The sequence below is a fragment of the Rhineura floridana genome, chromosome 2 (assembly GCF_030035675.1).
Source record: "Rhineura floridana isolate rRhiFlo1 chromosome 2, rRhiFlo1.hap2, whole genome shotgun sequence".
Taxonomy (NCBI): domain Eukaryota; kingdom Metazoa; phylum Chordata; class Lepidosauria; order Squamata; family Rhineuridae; genus Rhineura; species Rhineura floridana.
The window spans coordinates 171,781,091-171,793,497 of NC_084481.1; the positions used below are offsets into that span (position 1 = coordinate 171,781,091).

At 39.6% G+C, this 12,407-nt stretch overlaps 1 protein-coding gene across 10 annotated transcripts in view; it reads left to right on the forward strand.

Annotated features, from left to right (window-relative positions):
• The first annotated feature begins 2,375 nt into the window (after window positions 1-2,375).
• FSIP1 (fibrous sheath interacting protein 1) overlaps window positions 2,376-12,407 on the forward strand; it is a 156,073-nt gene continuing 146,041 nt past the window's right edge. For 4 of the 10 annotated variants that reach the window (XM_061611477.1, XM_061611474.1, XM_061611476.1 and 1 more), the window contains exons 1-4: window positions 2,378-2,395; window positions 3,115-3,224; window positions 6,068-6,199; window positions 7,116-7,278. In XM_061611477.1, coding sequence (XP_061467461.1) covers window positions 6,074-6,199; window positions 7,116-7,278 — 289 coding nt within the window. In that variant the 5' untranslated portion in view covers window positions 2,378-2,395; window positions 3,115-3,224; window positions 6,068-6,073. Of the gene's footprint in view, window positions 2,396-3,114; window positions 3,225-5,862; window positions 6,005-6,067; window positions 6,200-7,115; window positions 7,279-12,407 lie in introns of all 10 variants that reach the window. The other 6 variants (XM_061611468.1, XM_061611470.1, XM_061611469.1 and 3 more) reach the window with 4 other exon arrangements.

Consider the following 12,407-nt stretch of genomic DNA (forward strand, 5'->3'; position numbering starts at 1 on the left):
CTTCCTTAAAGCAGAAGTGTTATCCAACAGAGAATAAAAAGGAGCACAAACTCTGGAAAAGCAAGTTAAAGCCAATGATAAAATAAGTGAAAAAGAAGAATTTGAGGAGCAGGGGTGTACTGCTAAAAACATCAAGATCTGCAAAGATCTTTAATATATAACCATATTGTAAGTATATGGACAGTAAAATATCCTGGAAATAATGCAATGGTCACCTGGCAGCCCAGAAGCCCCCTCTCACCCCATCTTACTTTTCTGTGGCCCTCACATACAAGGAAGCTGGCCCTCTGGGATATAAGACTAAGCGCATATTGCCTTTCGTCCATCAAGTGCTGCTCTTGCGCTACCCTCCCAATGCCAAGGCTCAACTCCCAGTATCCCTGGGCAGAGCAAAGGGAGTTGGCTCAGGCTCCCACCCTGATACAATGAGGAGAAGCTGCAGAAGTCTCTGAAGCATCCTTCTATTTCACCCAGGGGGATATATCACAAGCCACAACACATGCAGCTAAGCACTCAAAGGCAATGTTTTTCACCTCACAAGGAAGAGATCGGGAGCCTCACATGATGCTCTATAGCCTGAGAGGAGCAGCTTCTCACTCTCCAGCCAGTTGCATTTGAAATATTCAAAAGTGTTCCCTGTGGCAGCCTCTCATTGTGTTGGGAAGGGGGTGGTAGGAGGGGAAATCCAAAGGAAATGGCAGAAGGAGGGTGCTAGGAAGGAAGGATGAGAGTGGTGCTGGCTAGTTATAAGAAATGCCACTCTTTCGCTTATCTCCCAGTTAGCTAGCACCACTCAGAGCTCTGAAGGGGTAGCCCAAGCGGCTTCAGTGATATATCCAAAACCCCTGGGCCAGTGCGGTGTGGTGGTTAGACCCTTGGAGATGAGATTTCAAATTCCACACTCAGCCACGAAGTTCACTGGTCACCATCTCTTAGCCTAACCTACCTCACAGGGCTGTTGTGAGAATAAAATAGGGAGGAGGAGAACCATGTATGCCATCTTGAGCCTCTTGATGAGAAGGTGGGATATAAATTTAGTATTTTTTTTAAAAAAATCCATTTAGTGTTGGCAAAGTTTATTATTTATTTATTAATTATTTTATTTATACCCCTCCCTTCCTTCCAGCAGGAGCCCAGGGCAGCAAACAGAAACATTAAAAACACTTTAAAACATCATAAAAAGACTTTAAAATACATTAAAACAAAACAACGTTAAAAACATTTTTAAAAACTTTAAAAACATTAAAAAAAATGGTTAAAGACATTAAAAGTTCTTCAGCTGTGGGGGACAGACTTTCGTAGTTACTGGAAGAGCAGTTATGTCAAAGCTGGGCAGTGTTCTGTTGCCAAGCAGTTTGACTGAGGAGATCTACCGTCTCCCTCACTGGCTCCTGTTCAGATGTCTCACCTACAGTGACTGGCCACACACTATTACAAAGCAACATCCCATTCCCAGTAGTGAACCTCCCCACCTCCCAATCACTGTAGAACTTTTTACTGACTTTGGATCCATTATGAAGTCAGTTTCCCCTGAACAAGAGAACTCACATTTTCAGTTATTAGATTGGGAGGGGAGGAGGAGGGATAGTTGCCAAAGGGATAACAATCTAAAATTCCCAGTCAATAAAATTCCTAGTTTATAAAAATGTTAAAAATGCCCAGACCATTTTAGTAAAAACTATTTTAGTTAAATATTTGCGAAGAAGTTTTATATAGAGCCTAATGGGTAATACACTGAAAGTCAGATAACACCATCTGGTGGATGAAAGGAGAACAGGAATATATATGCTTTAACATGGGACAGAGAGCCAGTGTGGTGTAGTGGTTAGAGTGTTGGACTATGACCTGGGAGACCAGGGTTTGAATCCCCACATAGCCATGAAGCTCACTGGGTGACCTTGGGCCAGTCACTGCCTCTCAGCCTCAGAGGGAGGCAAAGGTAAACCACCTCGGAATACCGCTTACCAACCCTATTCATAGGGTCACCGTAAGCCTGGATCGACTTGAAGGCAGTCCATTTCAACATGGGACACCTCTTTTTAAATTTCTTTCTAGATAGTAGTGTAGTGGCAAATTCAGAAGTGCGGGGTCCCTTCATGATTGTCACAGCCACATCCTGCTGCTCCCTTTTTTTTTGCTGCTGGGTTGAGAATGAGATCCTTGTTAATGCTTTCTCCCACAACAACAGGCGTTAAAAAGCACGAAAGCGTTTCAATGTTAGCTACTGAAAAAAGTCTTCTCAGTGGCTGACTCACCTCCTTTCACTTTGATTGGTTCCAATCAGCAGGGAAGGATAGGGAAGAATGTTAGAATACCCTTCTCATGGCTAACCCACTCCCTTTCATGCTGATTGGCTCATAGGATGCTGGAAACACAGGGACCCTGCTCCAAAAAAGTAAGGGGTCTAAGACCCGCTGAGACCCTGGACTACTACACCCGTTTAAAGAACTAGATCTACTCTCACAAATATAGTTGCAGCATGGAACGAGACCCTGGCCAATTACCTGCTCTATCTCTTTTTTCTTTCTCTCCCCCCCCCTTGCCCTCTTGAATTGCTTTCCTCCTCGGGACTCCGTCTCCAAATACTGCAGCCAATACTGCAGTCTTATTCTCAATAACGGCGAAGAAAGCCCTATTGAGCTCACTGGGCCTTGCTGTCAAGTGTACATATCACGGCAGCATTCTTCAAGCATACCCCACGTGAACCACCTATTGCATATGCATGAACAAAGTAAATAAAATTTAGTTTTTGATGTCCATTGGATTACAGCCTTAAAACGAACCAGCAATTTTCTACATAATAACCCTTATTCTGTCTGAAGATTACCCGCAAATTAAAAGATAAGGACTAGGTAAATACATGTTTGCGGCGCACGTGGGCTAAACGAACGCGCCTCAGGAGAGTAATTTGTATGGCCTTGATATTGTTCGTATGTGCAGGTCCTGAAGGAAAAGCTACCACCTTCGTAGCTGCGGACTCATTCAGCCCTGTTTCAGAACGTCTGCAAAGAGCTTTAGCTTGCCTTCCAAAATTAGCAAATTCAACATGGCTCCATGAAGCCAGGGCTTTCACTTCCGCCCTTAGTATATACCCTATTTCCGGTTCTGTTTTAGCGAACGTGTTGCCTGAGTAACTAAGAAGCGGAGAGTGTCCACGGCCGTCTGTTTACAGCGGTCTTTGCTTGCTGTGTCCCTTGTGGTGCTCTGCAGATATCCTGCTGGGGGTGAGTTAATGAAGGGCTAAGTTTATGAATTATAACCATTTTTTTACTTTGCGGGGAGAAAACACATTTCTAGCTAACTGGAAATTAGGTATAACGGTTGTTACCATTGAGTATATATTCAAGTCGTACGGGCAGCTCAGCAGGGTGAAAGCGGTATAAAATATTATACTCAAGTAACCCGATGCTGTGCATGTTTACTCAGAAGTAAGTCCCTGCTCTCAGGCTTACCATCTAAAATACATGCCGCCCTGGGCTCCTGCTGGGAGGAAGGGCGGGATATAAATCAAATAATAAGTAAATAAATAAAAGTAAGAAGGGAGGGAGGGAGGGGGAGGGGGATCTTTACAGTGTCCTTGCTCTTAGTGAGTTTTGTTGTTTTTTTTGGGTTCTCTTTGGTTTATTCCTCTAACCCTCATCTTATGTAATTAATAACAGCTAGGTTTTTTCCCGGAGGGAGGCAAGCAGGTGAGAGAAACAATGCCTTAAAAATAAGATGCCAGAAATGTTGAATCCTCAGTATAAATAGAACATATTCCTACAAATTCACTATTACACATATGAACCCATTCTTGATAATACTGGGAACATTCAGTTTCACTTTTAAACCTTTCTAGTCCTCAAAGATTGTGTGCAAGAGGGAGAAGATTTCCAAATTCTGCTCAATTTTAAAGGATGGAGGAGCTGGCTTTAAGGCAGAACTGACTAACCTTTGAGGGCTGTATGTCACAGTGGCTGTGGCCAAAGTATAAAAGTTGGTGTGACAGAAGCATCAACATTGGTGTAGTGAAGCCTGCTATCTAAAAGGGGACCCTTGGGAGTGGTCAATAGTTTTTATTTTTAATTTAAGAAATAGACAGGTTTTTTTGGGGGGAAGGTGTGACAATCTGGCCATCATGGCATCACATCAGTGGACCCCCAGGAGTGGTCAGTATATTTAACATGTTTTATTTTTTGCTAAAAATGACAAATTTAGGGGATGTCTTGGGTGGCCACAAATAGCCTTTGGGGGGCATATATGGCCTTCAGCCCACATGTTAGCTGCTCCAGTCTTAGGGAGATGTGAATGGCGGTTGGGACAGTGCTTTTTTGTTTGAAGGCATAAAGCATAAGTAGAATATTGGGATTGAATGCTGCAGACAGAGGTCAGGAAGACCTTTCCCTCCAAATGGTTTCATGAGAATTACTCAGTGTAAATAGGCTGGAGAAGGAGGATGGCATTATATTGAGGATGCATCCTCCTAACCCGCTTAGCACTAGCAGATATTTCTGTTGCAACAATAGTGTTTGTGGAGGCTTCCAGCGTGATTTTTGTGAGGCCACCTCTATTGTCTATTGTACATTATTTGGTTTGTTAAATTGTTTTATTGGATTTTAATATTGTGTGATTATGGTGGTAATCCACCCTGGGACCATGTAGTGAAAGATGAGTAAGAAGTCTCTTAAATAAATAGGGATGTCCATTGTAATGTCAGAATACAGCTATACACTTTTGAACCTACTGTTCTCAATAAGCCAGTGATGAGGAACCTTTTTCAGCCCCGAGGGATGCATTCCATTCTGGGCAACCTTCTGGGGGCCACATGAAAGTTGTGGGCTGGGCCAGAGGCAAAAGTGGACAAAGCAATGAATGTAAATACTACCTTTGTACAGTGGGCTGGCTTCTATTCCTCCATCCTCTATTCAGGCAAGCAAGAGGCATTATCACAGTTCAAGAACACATTATAGTCAAGCAAAAAAAATATTAAAGGAGAATGAAAAGCAGGGCCTGGAGATGGAGTGTGGCTGGGGAGAGTCCCAACGGCCAGATAGAGAGACACGGAGGGCCCCATTTGGCCCTGGGCCTAAAGCTCCCCAGTCCTTCTATAAGCCCTGCCTTTCTTTTTCTGCACTTTGCCGATTTTCACGACTGCTAGGGAGGGAGCATTACTTTCAAGGTCTTTTAAAAAAAATCAGGTAGCTCAGTACCACTGCTGCCTTCCCATCTCTACATTGTTTATATGGTAATTTTTAGCCCAAAGGGCCGCCAAAACAGTAAACAGCATATTAAAATACAGTAATAAAGTGCTCTTTGTGCAGTGTTCCTATGGTGCATAAAGTGTGTGCTAAGAGATGGTGCAGCAGACAGAACTGGTGGTCAGCTGAGAATCTGGGTTGAGAAGACCAGGATTATGCTATGGGCTGAAGTGGTCATATTATTGCTTTGCTATGAGCACTACTTACAGCTCAGTCTGCCTTTACCGTTCACAAATCTGAAACTGGGTTGAGTAACGAAATATAAAGAGGCTGAGTTATGAGTTTTATAAGGCAAGCACATAATTACTTTCTCCAGAACACAGCTTAAACCAGATTTGTTGAGTCTGCATCCTCACTGTGCTAATTTGTCTATGGGAACAGGCTGTTAACTAACATCCCATTGCTTCCATAAGGTTGTGTAAACTCTAGCCCTCCATTAGGGAAGTGGAATCAAGCACACTAGCTCTGCCTCATGGTTTTCATCGCCCTCTTTGCGTGTAAGGGGGAACTTGTAAAGTTGGGAGCCTCCTGCCCTGTGCTTTTTAGAACCCTTATTTACCAGAGATTTAAAATGTGCAGGGAGCCTCCAAGAGTGTAAAGTTCACTTCACAGGTTGATTCTGTAGGTCATGGAGCATGTTCATCCTTGCTGCCCTTCCTCTTATATTTACTTAAGTCGTATGAAGAACACCTGAAGTGGGCTGCTGCCTCCATGAAAATTATATTGTTGGGCAAATGCTGAAGACAAGAACAGATTGATGAATGCAGGTGATGAATATAGAATTGGATTAATATATGCCATATAATTGTGCTTATATCTGCTTATTTAAGTTTATAATGGATATTACAAGGGGAAGCCTGGATGACATTTCAAGGCCAGCATCTAGCTCAAGAATTAATCATGGGAACAAAGTTTTAAGCACATCCTTAGAGATTTTAACACCAGAGCCAGACCTGCCTAAGGTAACTCTTATGTCCGCTGTATTCTTTGCTGTATTTACTACGATGCCTTCAAGCTTTTGTGAGAGATGCTGTTAATGTTTATAATTATATTGGCATTAATGAGGCACAACCCTTGGAAAAAACTATTTGATGCTTATGTTTTTGTACTAAAGCATATTTTGGGTTGGATCCATCCATACATGAAGGTCTACTTCTGTTTGTGGAAGAGACCCTGAACCATTGGAGGCTGCTATTGGAGGAATGGGCGGGTGATTCTCGACAGTTCCTCTCCCCCTTGCCCTGTCCCTAGTGCAACATTCCACTCTGTTACAGAGGGTCCCCCAACCATCTGGAGTAGCTTTTCAGGGGAAAGAAGGAATCGACATGTCACCTTCTCTGCCTGTGGGAGTATTCCACATTAACATCAAAACAGACATCTGCACAAGTGATTAGGCTCACTCTGTGTTTTGAGAAAATCTCTTTGTTAAGGGAATCTTATATATATAAATTGTACTTTGTGGGGGGAGGGAAAGACTTGAGGTTTGCTTTTCTTCTAATTTTTCACTCTTGTTCACTGCCCATCCTCCCTCTTTCTCTCTTTTTCTTGCTGTGTAAAACAGCCTGGGAAATAAGGTCACAAGCATTTTACTAGATTGTTTGCCCATAGATACCTCTTGTTATTTGTGACATAAAATAAAATGAGACAGCCTTTGTAAAACTTCAAAATGTGTTTTTGTTTGGTCACCTGGAGATGATTCTTATCACAGATAAGTGCAATAAAATACAGTAGATCATAAAGTGTTGGATTGGATCCTTGGATTTTATCTGAAATTATGCTAAAATATAGATTATATGAATGGTTCCATCCAGATTATAATAAACAGCAATTTTGACCAATGTGCTTGTTGAAAATTCCTGTTTGTGCAATCATTTCTAGGTTGACTTTTATAATAATCACACAGAAGACAATTCGAAAGAAAATTATGGTGAAAACAGAGCAGAATATGGAACCAAAAAAATGAGAACCTCAGAAGAAATATCTGAAGAAAAAACTAATAGTAGTTTCCAGCTGGTGATACAGAGCACAAATCAGATTGAAGGTATGAAATTTACTATGTGTACAGTGCTTGTTTACACAGATGTTAAGTCCCACTGTGTTCAGTGGGACCAAGGGTGGTCCTAGATGAGGTGCCTCCAACTGGTGCCCTAGGTGAACCGTGCAGTTGGTGCCCCCAAACGCCAAGGGCAGATCTAGGCTGAGATTTTTTTGTGAACCCAGAGATATTTTGCCCCTATATTCTGTTTAATGTTCTTTAAGTGTATTTATTTATTTAAACAGAGGCATAATTGTTCGGTTTGTCCATCCATGTATCTGTCCAACCAATGTTTCTGAGATCAAGTAAAACAGAGACATGAAATTTTCAGAACAGATTTGTACACAACAGCTAGATGATATTTCAGTCCGATTACAAACAAAAATGCATTAAAATATTAATTATAATTTTTATTATTGCAAATCCAAAATCATCCATTATGCTATCCTACTGTAACTGCCATTACCACCACACTCAATATAGAAAGAACTAAGAAAACTCTTCAATGTACTTTAACCTGTAATTTACAAAATACTCAGAATAAAAAATGATCTGTGCTCTTACAACATGGCTTTTCTTGCTTTATGTTTTGAAAATTCAGTCACTAGTTCTTTTAGATCCAGTTTTCCAGCTATTTCATGTTCTATTGACATTGTGGCAAATCCAACTAGCCTCTCTTGCACTGTTGTTGAACAAGATATGTTTTTATCGATTTTAACTTTGAGAAGCTATGTTCCCCACTAGCTATGGAAACTGGCAATATTAAAGAATGCATAGATCTATAAAAATGTTTGGAAATATTTTCACAAACAAACTTCATTACTTGTTCAGTATAAACCAACCATATATCTTAAAGGTACACATTTACCGAGGGAGTGACTTACTCACAACGTGGGTGGGTCGTTGAATTTTATATATGTTTTTAAAACAGTAAAAGCAATAATTAAGTCAATAACTATGTATGGGGTCTCAATCTTTTTGGGCCCATGGGAACATTTGGAATTTTGAGGAAGTGCCACAGACCCTGCCACAAAAGAGCTGCCACTGGCAGGGCAGGACCAGTCACAAAATGGCTGCCATGCGGGTGTAAACAATCTCAGTATTTACTATTGCACACAAAACATTAATTTCACAGAAGGCCTAAAGACAGGTAACCTCCCCAAGAACCTTAGTAAAAGGCTGACATAGGGCATATGAGCCCCAAAACATAAAGCTATTCCTTTGTACCCACAGTCTTCTGCTCCAACATCATGACATCCATTTCACAGAAGGCAAGTTATTTTCCCAAATCCTCTCTAAATAAAATACACCACCACCCATATACACACCCTCTCCTTCCCACCCTCTCCTTCCCCTGGACCCACGTTTTTTCTTCTTCTCCCAACCCCTCGCCTAGACCCTCCGTGTTTTTCTTTTCCCACAGTAATCTTTCACTGAGACACAGGTACAGAGGCTCCCTAGCTATCTTCACTCCTCTCTTCTCGGAATCCATGTGCTCTCATGCTGCTGAGAGTGTCCAGTTCAAACTATTCTCTCTATTCTCTCTATTGGTTCTGTCCCATTAGAATTGTTCTCACAGTTCTAATTAGTGTTCTCGTTGGAGAAGAAAGGGAACAGTTTTAACTGATTCTGTGGCCAATCACAATGGTAGAAGGTCTAAGAAAACAGTCAGTGAGAGTTAAGAAAAGCTGGTGTCTATTATAATTTATAATTGTGCAATGAAGGGAGCAGAGACCCTGGAAGATACACTGGTAGGTCTCTGTGAGCACACTGGTGCCTTTAGGCTCTGTACTGAGGACCTTGGTCCCCTAGTGTATGTGAGATCAGTGTGGTGTAGCAGAATGTTGGACTGAGGAAATCCGGGTTTGAGTCCCTACTCGACCATGAAGCTCACTGGGTGACTTTGGGCCAATTACTGACTCTTAACTAACCTACCTCCCAGGTTGTTGTGAGGATTGTGTAAGCTGCCTTGGGTTCCTTGGAGGAAAAAAGGTGAGATATAAATATAACAATTTTTAAAAGGTCTGACTTAGGTTGCAACTATTAGTTCTGCCTGTAGCTGCAACCATCTTGCTCATGCTGTCACAGCAAAAGGACACTACCACCAGTAGAGTTTGTTTTGTGATTTTTTAAATGAGGTTTATGGTGCTCAAGTTAGTGGGATTCTGAATGAAAAGAGTTGGCAATAATGCAGCAGTGCCAACGTTCATGTGGCCCCCTCCATGTGTGAGGCCCCCCTCATATGCGAGACTCAGGGCAGTTGCCCTCTGTGCCCTGCCTTTAAAAAGCCCTGGTTAACGCCGTTACTTTTCTTTTATGAACTATCTTATTTATTGTTATAATTCATAATTCTAATATGTAATTCCGTATGCGCACGGGAATTGAAATAATGACCAATTCAACTAACTGTCCCACTTGCAGGAGTCATTGCAAGGATTCCCACTAGTGGAACATGGCTCCCCCCCCCCCGAATTGGCCCCACAGGGGAAGGAAAGGAAAGATTGCTCCATCAGGCAAAGAAATTATAGTTCTTTGCAACATCATTTTTAACAGCGATATCTGTATTAAAACTCAACTACTCAGATTTAGTAAAATTGATTTGTTACCCTTATACTTTTGTCATATAAGGTTTGTCACGGTGACAAGTTTTCACAGATTCATGCAATATAATTTCAACATTGTCCGCATATAAATTAATCTTAAAATGTCCACTACCTGCTTGAATGCCTTTTATTAAATTATTTGACCTTATAGCTTCAGCTTATGGTTCAATTGACAGGGCAAATAACAGAGGAGAAAGTGGGCATCCTTCCCTAGTGCCCCTTTTTAAATTTAGCACATCTGATTCTATAGCTATTTGAGCATTAGGGGTGTGTAAATCATTTTAATCCACTGCAAGAATTGGTTACCAAGTCCCATTTTCTCTAAAATTTGAACTAGAATATCCCACTCTAAACTATCAAAAGCTTTTTCAACATCTAGGAATATAAGGGCATATGGGAGTTTAGACTTGTTAATATTATGTATTATATTCAAAAGCTTCCTTATATTCATAGATAGTTGATGATTCTTAATAAAGCCTGTTTGGTCCTCTGCTATGTAGTTTGGTATTATTGTGTTTAGTCTATTAGCCAGAATAGGTGTCCATATCGTAAAGTCTTGATTTAATAAGGCTGTAGGTCTATAAGATTCTACTTTGGTTAAATCTTAGCCCTTTTTTGGAATGACAACTATTCTGGCCTCTTCCCTGGTCTTAGGGAAGGTATAAGATTGCATAATTTCATTAAATAATGCTAATAATGATTGTTCAATTTGATTTGAAAATGTCTTGTAATATTCTGCAGTAAAGCTATCTGGACCTAGTATTTTACTATTCTTTAATGTCTTGATTGTGTTATGCAATTCTATTAGTGTAACTGGAACTTGCAAGAAGTCAGAATCCAAAGTACTCATAAGAGGAAGGTTATCTTCCTAAAATAATCTTGTATCTGCTGCTTAACTGGTTGGTCAGACGTATACAGTTTTTATTAAAAATCTTTAAATTGATTAACTATATCTTTTGATCTGCTATATACTTTGTCAGCTTTATTAATTTGCATAATATTCTTACATTGTTTCTTTGCCAACATGAGACAATTTGTCAGTTTTATTACCTTTCTCAATTTTTTTAAAGAAATCTTAATTTCCTTTCTGTTTGGTCACAAATTAACAGATCTAATTGTTTCCTTGCACTTTCTAAATTTTTATATATATCCCTAGAACCAGTTTCTTTGTGTGTTTTTTCCAGTTGTATTTTTAACCTAAGTTCATTTTCATGTTGTCCTTTTTGTTTTCTTACATAAATTGATTTCTTTATCAGTTCCCCTCTATGGCCTTTGAAGCCTCCCATATAATAGTATTACTTAAATCAGAGAAATTATTTATTTGAAAATACTCCTGGTTTATTAATTATATCTTGTCTAATGTCCTAATTTGATAAAAGCAGATTATCAAGTCACCATTTCTTTCTCTTCTTAAGTACTGTTTTGTAAGTCAATCCCATTGACACAGGGGTGTCATCTTCAAAGATCTGTGATTTCATCTTGGTTTTCATTGTTTTGTTAATTGAGGAGAAGTGAGAAAAAAGTTGATCCTTGAGTATGAATTGTGTGGGATGGAAAAGAAAGTATAATCTTTTTCTTGGGGGTGCATATGCCCCGATACATCTATAAGTTGCTGTGAATGAATAAATTTTAAGAAGGACTTGGGCAGCTGTCCAGTACCTCCTGTTATACTTGATCTGTCAGTCTCAGCATTAATTGCCCAATTAAAATCTCCCCCATTTAATATTTCCTTATATAAATTAGAAAATTATATTTCTTGGATTTTTTTAAACAAGGTGTTTTGATTAGTATTGGAAGCATAGATAGAGCTGATTAAAAAATATTTGCTCCATATTTAAGTTGTACCAAACAAATATCTACCTTCTGCATCAACAATCCAATAAGTAAATTGTATCTTGTGTTTATCTGTAGTTACTATAGCCACCCCTCTCTTCTCCTAGTTTCATGTCTTTCAAAAAGCTGTTCATCCCCCTTTTAATATGAATCTCTTGAAGCAATGTAAGCTCAGGTCTTTCTTTTTCTTTTAACATATGTGCATATTTTTTCCTGTTAAAAAGAGGTCAATTGTTTTACATTCAATGAAGTGATGCTTAATTTTTTGCCATTATATAAATGATTTAGATCCTATAAGAAAATGAAAGAAACGGAAAAACAAAAAAGAAAACAATACAAAACTAACAAATCACTCAGCTTAGTTAAAACAAACACAAAACAACAAAAAGACAGAAAAAAAAGAAAGAAGAAATCATAGTAAGAAAAAGAGCAAGAAAAAACAAGGGAAAACGGAACAAATAATAGTAATAAAAATAGAAAGAGATTAATAATAATAAAAAGGTATCTGCAGTCTCTGCTCTAACCCTAAATCTATCCCTACACCTCTGCTAAGCTATCCCTTACTCTGGCCCTATCCACTGCCCCTTAACTCTCCCTAGCTCTTTCCCTAATCTTACTCTAGCTGTTGCCTTAAACTATCCCTAAATTAACTTACCCTATAAATAATAAGAAAAAGAAAAAAGGGGAGGAAAAGGAGAA